Source organism: Bison bison, unplaced genomic scaffold, assembly GCF_000754665.1.
Source record: "Bison bison bison isolate TAMUID 2011002044 unplaced genomic scaffold, Bison_UMD1.0 scf7180017864240, whole genome shotgun sequence".
NCBI classification, from domain to species: Eukaryota; Metazoa; Chordata; class Mammalia; order Artiodactyla; family Bovidae; genus Bison; species Bison bison.
Genome location: NW_011494812.1, coordinates 2085781 through 2094961, shown reverse-complemented (window position 1 = coordinate 2094961; position 9181 = coordinate 2085781). Strand labels below are relative to the sequence as shown.

The following is a 9181-nucleotide window of genomic DNA, read 5'->3' as shown; positions in this document are numbered from 1 at the left end:
CTCCACCAGGTTCAGTGGAGATGTTCCCATCAGGGTCCATGCTCAGTCAGTCATGCAGTGCTTGCTCTGTACCCAGCACTGAGCCGGGCACAGCAGGAGGAACACAGATCAGTGAGGTCTAGGGCTCAGAGCCCAGCTGGGGGACAAGACCTACCATCCACAGAGAGTGTCTCGGGCTCACTTGTCTCTCTGGAGACACGGTTCCCAGCCTCGCAGGAGTAGTTCCCAGCATCCCGCTCTGACGTCACCCGGAAGAGGCAGGAGGCGGGTCCCCCATGGGGAGCCACGTGGTTCCGCAGGATGTCCCCATTGAGGTGGAATGAGTACAGGATCGGAGGGGAGCCCCTCTGGACCTCACAGAGGAGCTCCACCTCATCCCCCACAGCTAGGCTGGTGGGTCTCAGGGTAAGCAGAGGACGGGACACGGGAGCTGGGGAGCACACAACTGGGAGGTCAGTGGACTACCCAGGCTCCTCCCTTAGGGACCCCTCCCCACACAATCAGGGGCCCCACTGCCCACAGCCCAGGCGTCTAAGCAGTGTCTCCCCTCCCCCACTCACCCCACACCCTGAGCTCCAGCTGAGGGCTCCGTTTCTGGATCTGGCCACCCTCAGAGGATGCCTTGCACCAGTAAAGCCCGGCGTCTCCCTCTTTGGCTGCTGGGATGCGGAGTTCTGGGCGGGAGCTCCTGTTCTGCAGGGTGCGGCCCTCCTTGTGGAAGGAAAAGAGAAGCCGCGAGGCCGACTTCTGACTGTGCAGCTTCGTCTGACATCTCAGGGTCACAGGGCTCCCCTCGCAGAGCTCGTGAGAGGGGAGGGCTGTCAGCACGGGAGGCAGGAACAGCTCTGGGGAGAGACAGCTGGGGGCTCAGGACGGGAGTCTGGACAGTGAGGCCTGGGGAGGCTGAGGTCTGAGCTTCGGCCCACTCCAGACCCCACGGAAATACCGTCACCGTCTCCCAGCACCTCACCGCTCATCCCAACCACAAACCCTGAAACAATGCCCGTGCTCCCAAGCCTCTCTGGGGTCCCAGAAAGCCAGACCCGGAGGGGCCTTAGCGGTCACCTAGTCCCCAGAGGGGAAGAGTCTGGCTCAGGGTCTCAAGGGGGCAGTGAGCATCAGGGTTGCTTCTGGGCTCTTCCCGCCCTGCCCGCCCAGGGCATCTTCCACCTCCTTCCCTGACTCTAGGCATGTCCCATGTTGGGGGGAGGGTATGCAGACAGCATCTTGGGCATCTCAAGGCCCTACCGACTGACCCAGCAGCAGGGGCAGCCAGAGAGAGGGGTGAAGCTCCAAGCCCTGCTGTCCTCTAAGACCAGGCCCCTGAGCAGCACCCTAACCATCCCACCCACCACGTGGTGACTCACCTTGGACTTGAACCATGACAGTCCCTGAGTCCCATGAGTCCATGTTTCTGGGATATTTCACCTGCCCAGTGCAGTTATACCAGCCACTGCTGTTAGCTGTTGCTGTCCCCAGGAGGAGAGGCTGGTTTTTCTTAGAGAAATGGAGGAATTTTCCATCTCTGTAGAATTTCACATGGGACAGTGCCGTGTTCTTCCTTCCCCGGCATCGCAGAATCAGTATATCCCCCTCAAACACAAGTTGTGGCTGGGCTTGGGGGCTCAGCCAGACTGTAAGATGCAGGAACAGGGTCACCCTGGAGCTGTGGGCCCCTCAGTCCACTTTCCCCCTCTTCCCCAGCCTAATCCCGCCCCCTCCCCCCACTCCTGGGATGGAGACTCCTGGATGGCACCCTCGCAGCTGTCACTGTCCCCAGGTCGTCATGCCAGACCGGGGGCCCTCTGTTTTCCTCCACTCCCTTCCCCCCTGTTTCCTCTGCCCTTCTCCTGTTTTCCTCCTCCCTCCTCTCCCTCCTCTTCTCTTTCCGTGCCTTCTCTCTGGCCTCCTTCCCTCCTACCCTTCTTCTCTCCATTTTTTTTTTCCCTCTTACATGACCAGAGATGGAACCCTTCCCTCTGCAGTGGAAGCTCAGAGTGTTAACCACTGGACCATCAGGGAAGTCCCCCTCCTTGTTTGCTTTTGCAACGCACTTTCCTCTGCCACCTTGGCAAGCTTGAGGCAAATTGCGTTCCTTCCATCCATTGTTCTCTTTGTTCTTCTTGATTGGATCCCCATTCTCCTAGTTTGGTTTCTTCTTCCCTGGTGACCCCAGCACAGCTCTTTCTGCAGCATCCACTTCGGATGGTATGTGCACCCCTCTCCATCAGAGAGGAGCTGGAGGGGTGGGTGTTGGACGTGCCATGGCCTGGGCTCGCTCCCCCCTGCTTCCCTCATTGGGCTTCCCCTGGCCCAGCCTCCATCAGCACTCCCAGCAGTGAGGTTCGTCTCCACCACAGTCACGATGTGGGATCTGCCACCTCTGTCCTCATTTCTAAAATGCCTTTTATGCCCCGATGTGGACAAGAGAAGAGCTTCTGGGGACCCAGCATTATTTGCAGGGCAATCCCAGACTGGCCTGGCCCCGGGACATACGTCTTTGGCAAACCAGGTACCGCTGGTCCCAGATAACCTCAGAAGCCTGAGAGTAATGATGCGTAATCAGATAGGGAGCCCTAAAAAGAGCCTCAGCACATCCTACGTTTGGTTCTCTTGGATCCCCTGGACTCTTATTCTCACCCAAGAACTAATGATGCTCACAGCGTAGCTGAATAATGGCCCTTGCTTCCTTGGCTGCTCTTTCTAGCACCACTAAATATTGGTTTGGATTCGTCCTCTCGGGCATCACAGAACATGCCCCTAGAGGTCAAGATTTCATAGGTCAGAGTTTTCACCCACTTGACAGAAGCTCCATGGAGGTCAGTGGGACAGGATGAGCAGGAGGGCAAAGGTAGCCAGGGGAGAAAGAAGGCTGACCCACAGACAAAGATGCCTGATTCCTTGAACATGAGAGGGATGGAAGCGAATCTGGATGTTGATGAGTGGGGATAGCAGGAGCTCCAGAGCCACACTGAGAGGAGGAAATGGAGGCCATTGGACTTATAAGGGGGCTGGGTGGAGGCTGAGAGTCATTCTTCTGGAACTTGAAGTCACCCTGTAACTATCACAGCCTGAGACAGTGAAGTCCTGGGTTTCCCCTCTTCCTAGGCACTGGTGAGGACTCCCGAGGAAGAGATCTAGGCCGGTGATGCTCTGAGGATGTTGCTGGGGACCCAACGTTGTTGTTGTTGTTCAGTCTCTCAGTCGTGTCTGACCCTTTGCAACTGCATAGACCTGCAGTGTGCCAGGCTTCCCTGTCCTTCACTATCTCCTGGAGTCTGCTCAAACTCATGTCCAAACTCATTGCTAGCAATACTCAGTGATACTAGAACGAGCAGCCAAGGAAGCAAGGTCCGTCATTCAGCTACACTGTGAGCATCATTAGTTCTTCTGATCCAGGGATCCAGGTGGACCAGGTGAAGGCAGGATGCGCTGGGGCTCTTCTTAGGGCTTCCTAGTCTATTACTCATCATTATTCCCAGGCTTCTCATGCCATCCAACCCTCTCATTTTCTGTTGTCCCTCTCTCTTCCTGCTCTCAATCTTTCCCAGCATCAGGGTCTTTACCAATGAGTCGGCTCTTTGCATCAGATGGCCAAAGTATTGGAGCTTCAGCTTCAGCATCCGTCCTTCCAATGGATATTCAAGGTTGATTTCCTTTAGGATTGACCCAATGGCCCTGATTTTGCCTATCTATTAAGTTTTGGCCCAGAGACACCCTTGGAGATGAAAGAGACATGGACAAGACTCACCAATTTTCCCAACACAGGGAACTGCAAGAGAAAAAAAGTGGTAGATTAAGTAGCAGAAAGAACTTTCTGACAAGGAGAGGGCCTGTCACCTTATAAATAGACGCTAACATTCATGCAACCAGTCAACCACCCAGCCCCCTAAGCACATAACTATCTAAGCCACCCAACCATTCACATACCCAGCCACTCAACACCCAGCCACCCAGCTATCTAACCAAACAGCCACCCAGCCACTCAACACCCAGCCACCCAGCTGTCTAACCAAACAGCCACCCAGCCACTCAGCCACTCAACTTTTATGGTGGACCTACTGCCTGGAATTCTTCACCCAATCTCATTTTAAATACTACCTCCTGGGACAGGTCTTGCTGGGCTTCCCAGGTGGTGCTCATGGTGAAGAACCTGCCTGCCAATGCAGGAGATGCAAGAGACATGGGTTCAATCCCTAAGTTGGGACGATCCCCTAGAGGATGAAATGGCAACTCCAGTATTCTTGCCTGGAGAATCCCATGGACAGAGGAGCCTGGCAGGCTACAGTCCATACGGTTGCAAAGAGTTGGACATGACTGAAGCAACTTAGCACAATTATCATAATACCCTATTGTGTTACTATCAGAGCACTTAGCATCATTTAAAATTACCTTACCATTAAATTGCTTACTTGTAATCACCTGTCTCCCTCCCTCTGTCTAGAACTTAAGCTCCATGAGAGCAGGTCCTCTGCCTGTCTAGTTCACTGCCGTATTACCTACACCTAGGGCCCGTGCCTGGACCATGGTCTGTGTTCAATAAGCATATACTAAATAGACGCATGAATGCTTCTCCCACTCGTGCAGGGATGGGAGCAAAAAGTGGAAGACACAGGACTAGATTCCTACACTATTGTGCCTAAGGGGCCTGTCTACATGCACAGAAGAACTCAGCAAAGCAGGACCGAATTCTTGTGGCCCACCTGCCCACAGAGCTCTGGGGAATAGAGTATATGGAAGTGATCGTAGGAAGGAGGTAAGAATAGATTGTATGGATGTGATCACATGAAGGAGGTGAGGTGTCCCTGGAGGAGTAGTCATTAAACGATTGTGGGGCATGGACAGGCAGCTTGGACGCGTGAGAGAACTATCAACAGGCCAGCAGTCACACTGTGTTGCACCTTGTATGCATCACACTGATGCTTCTAGAAGAACGAATGTTTGAGGAGAGGAAATGGACAGGAAAGTGAAAGTGTTAGTTGCTTAGTCATATCTGACTTTTGGTGACCCCATGGACTATAGCCTGCCAGGCACCAGTGTCCATGGGATTCTCCAGGCAAGAATACTGGAGTGGGTAGCCATTTCCTTCTCCAGGGGATCTTCCTGACCCGAGAATCAAATTCAGGTCTCTTGCATTGCAGGCAGATTCTTTACCATTTGAACCACCAGGGAAGCCCAGGTGGCCTGGAAAGAGAGGCCAAACCACAAAATGATGACAGATGAGGTTAAGCAGGTGTGATCAGCCTAAGGGATGGGAGACCCTAAACCGAGGGACAGAGTTGGATATAAAGCAGTGGAGCATATTCTGGGCTTTGGGGCAAGAGGCAAAAGAATGAATGATGTAGGGCTGAGTGCAGTTGGTCCAGCCGGTCCCCAGGCATTTACTTGTGCCTTTCTTTGCTGGGTGCTGTGCAGAATCCTGAGAAATGCAAGAATGGTCTTGGGAGGGGTGGGTGCTGAGATCCCCTCAGCAGATCTGCCATGTTCATTCACAGGCTATTATGCTTGCTGTCCACATGATTTGGGACATATTCTCTACCTACTCAGCTCAGGTCAGCTCCCCCGCAGGTTCTCAGGGTGTATAAGATTATGAGTCCATCCCTTTATCTTCCCCTGCCTCCAATCTAAGTGCATCTTCTGTGATCTTGGTGTAGTGGGAAGCACACAGGCTTTGGAACCAGATGACGTGGACTGATTCCATGAGTCCATCCCTTTCTATGGGAACTTGCACAGGTTGTTTAAAGTTCAAGAGCCTCCAGTTCCTGGCTCTGTCTGTATAGTGGAAATGACAATGAAATGGAGCAGGACCGTATGGTCCTTGCCCCTCCCCCCACCAGCTTCTCTGCTAGCCATTTGCCTCTGGAAAACCTTAGTCAAAGAATAAGCTTAATCAGAGAAGTGAGAAATGCTGAAACAAAGGAAAACAGTCAAAGGGGACCAAATAATAATAATGTAGTCATTAGGCATAGTCAAGGACCTTTAGTTCTGTCTCAAGGGCTATAGATAATATTCTGAGCCATATCCTGTGAGCTGTCTTATAGATACCAAAACCCCAGGTGGAGAAATTAACTATATGATGTCCAGACTGTGTCCAGGACATGAGCTGCCACAATTTCAAGAACTCACTGTAAAGAAATGGGAACAAATGGACCCCCAAACTGAAGATTAACAGTACCTAAAACAACCAAGATGATGCCAGTCAGACCACTGATGACCAGTTTGAAGATGACTGTCAGACATGACTGTGCTGTTTCTGCATGTAGCCCCCCAGCCCCCCACTCTGTCTACAAAAGCTCTCACCCACTGCTTGTCAGAGCAGCCTTTGGACAGATGTCCGCCACCCTCTCCCACAGTTGCTGGCATCTGAAATAAAGCACTTTCCTTTCCACCAACCTGGCCTGCTTATTGGCTTTTGAGTGGCAATCAGCCAGACCCCGCCATGCATACCTTTTGGTAACAATAAGTCATTTTTCCCTTACAGAGCAGTTACATAGATTATGCCAACCCCCCGCCTGGGGAGGTGGCTTCTACATTAGCTGAAAGCAGAAAGAAGGCCTGACCTCAGAGTGACTGAGACCTCACTGGGCAGTGATGCCTCCCCTTCCTTTCCCTTCCCTACCTGAAAACAGTTTTGCAGCTACAAAGTGATGAACAAACAAGGCTGAGGTGACTGATGCCTATAACAAGAGGGTAGGCTCCAGTGAGCATAGATGCTTCAAATGAGCTTGTGCCCCAGATCTCAACGACTTGCTCTCCAGGGCACTGCAAGGCCTTGGGGTTGCGTTTGCAGAACCACTGTGTCTAATCAAAACGGCCACCAACTGGGGACAAACAGAGTAGACGACACCTGCTTACAGCAGTTCCTATGACGAGAACCCGAGGGTTTCAGTCTGGTACAGGCTGAAGATGAGGTGACAGTGTGATGTGAAACCAAGAGCTACTGTAAAGCTGTGGAGTCCTGGATGGCGGAGGTCACAGCCCCAGTGAGCTCTGCACTCACTGGGCCACTTTGGGAGGGATGAGAAAGCCCAGCTCCTGACCCACTGACAAAGCTTAGCAGGACCGAGCAGACCAGGGCGACGAACAGGGCCTAGAAACCATTTCCTACTACAGGAATTGGGAGATATTTATCTGAGAAAGATGAGACAGAGTAGGGATAGTCAGCGGCCTTCGAATACCTGATGGACTAAGGCAGGGTCTTTACCACTAGCGCGACCTGGGAAGCCCTCATAGGGCAGAAGTGAAACTAGTTAGATCAGAGAGGCAGGTTTCAGCTCCACACGAGGAACTGCTGCTGCTGCTGCTGCTAAGTCACTTCAGTCGTGTCCGACTCTGTGCGACCCCATAGACGGCAGCCCACCAGACTCCCCTGTCTCTGGGATTCTCCAGGCAAGAACACTGGAGTGGGTTGCCATTTCCTTCTCCGACTACATCACAGTAAATCTCTACCACGCTGTAACATGCTACTCTGCCAAGGGGTGGCAGCCGCGCACCGGGAGGGCTGTGTGTCACGGATGCTGTGTGTGTATGGGGGTGGGTTCCAGTACGAGGACTGAAGCTGGCCGATGCACAGCTCAGAGGAAGATCAAGGTTCATCGCCTAAATTTTAAATACATCATACTGTGTGTTAATCACTCAGTTGTGTCCGACTCTTTGCAATCCCATGGACTAGGGCTTGCCAGGTTCCTCTGTCCATAGACTTCTCCAGGCAAGAATACTGAAGGGAGTTGCCATTTCCTTCTCCAGGGGGTCTTCCTGACCCAGGGATTGAACTCAGGTCTTCTGCGTTGCAGACAGATTCTTTACCATCTGGGCCACAAGAGTTATACAGCCATGACCAGCGTGTTCAGTGTCAGGGCTTCTAGCCTCTAGAATCTGTGATAGCCAATACTAACGACAGGTACCATTTGTCATGTGACCATGTCCTGCCAGGCACTTTAAATGAATATGATTTCTAGTTTTACCTGATTAAAATGCAACTACATCCAGACTAGAGGTAGTGAGATAGAACAGAGCAAGTACAGGGTTTGACAAAATGAATTGGGTTTCCATCTCTGTTTTGCTTGTTAGCAGGGTAATTCCAGGCAAGTTTCTTAACATTTCTGAACCTCAGTTTCCCCAACTGCTTCATAGGGATAAAAATTAAACCCTAGCCTATAATGACTCTGAAGGTTATATGAGATAATGCATGTACCGTACATTTAATTTTTTTTTTTTTCTCCTCTATCTCTCTGGCCACATCTGAGAGGAAGTAGCACTTGAAAGGAAATAGCAGCTTTACCCTTACAGCAACTTCGTTCTGACTCTTTCAGACAGGGGGTCCGAATCTCAGGCTGGCTTTCTGGGATCCTGAGCATCAGATGTGACTCAGTCTTGCCTGGGTTTCCCATATGCCATCCAGTTATTCAGCCAGTTACTGACTTTCCACCCCTCCTCCTTTGCTTTCCCCCGTCCAGATCCTGGGCTACATGCCGGGAAGCTCTTAGATTTTTATCTAGTCAAGTCCAAGGACTCTATTCCTTTCGCAAGGAAGGGATGTGCCCTTAAGAATCTCCCATCTGGAGCGTATCCAGGCCTGAGGCCTGCCCTTATGTGAGCACTGACCTTCTCACTTGTCCAAATGACCATTCGTAGAACACACAGGGCAACGTGGTGATGTTGGGGAAGGAAGAGCCCTGAGTGGAACAAGGATTTTCTTCTCAGAGGCTAAATTCCCACAAACTCTACCCAGGAAGGGGGTGTTTTTAGGAATGCTTTTGCTTTTCAGGGCTTCCCTGGTGGCTCAGACAGTAAAGAATCTGCCTGCAATGCAGATTCTGGATTTAGTCCCTGGGTGAGGAAGATCCCACGAAGAAGGAAATAGTTATCCAATCCAGTATTCTTGCCTGGAGAATTTCATGGACAGAGGAGCCTAGCGGGCTACAGTCCACTGGGTTGCAGAGTCAGACATGACTGACTGACTAACACATTTTGCTTTTCTGGTTCAATGAAAACAAACTTCTGAGACCAAGCTTAAAACAAAAACCAAGTCAACTCAGAAACTGTGAAGCGAAGTGATCTACGTGCCCAGACTCATTCCTTTCGAGTGTAGCATATGTCAATGGCTGAGACTGAGCTGAATCTAGAGGACCCGAGTAACCCATCCCTACTCCAATCCTCTGTCTGGAGACCAGTCCCTTCT

General features: G+C 51.6%; 1 protein-coding gene across 1 annotated transcript in view; it reads right to left on the bottom strand.

Moving 5' to 3' along the window:
• The window catches only part of FCRL6 (Fc receptor-like 6), a 21978-nt gene that overhangs the window by 10442 nt on the left and 2355 nt on the right, over positions 1–9181 (bottom strand). The window contains exons 2-5 of the mRNA XM_010846862.1: positions 3752–3772; positions 1368–1634; positions 561–845; positions 155–430 (exon numbers count right to left, since the gene is read on the bottom strand). Of these exons, the coding sequence (XP_010845164.1) occupies positions 155–430; positions 561–845; positions 1368–1634; positions 3752–3772 (849 nt within the window). The remainder of the gene's footprint in view (positions 1–154; positions 431–560; positions 846–1367; positions 1635–3751; positions 3773–9181) is intronic.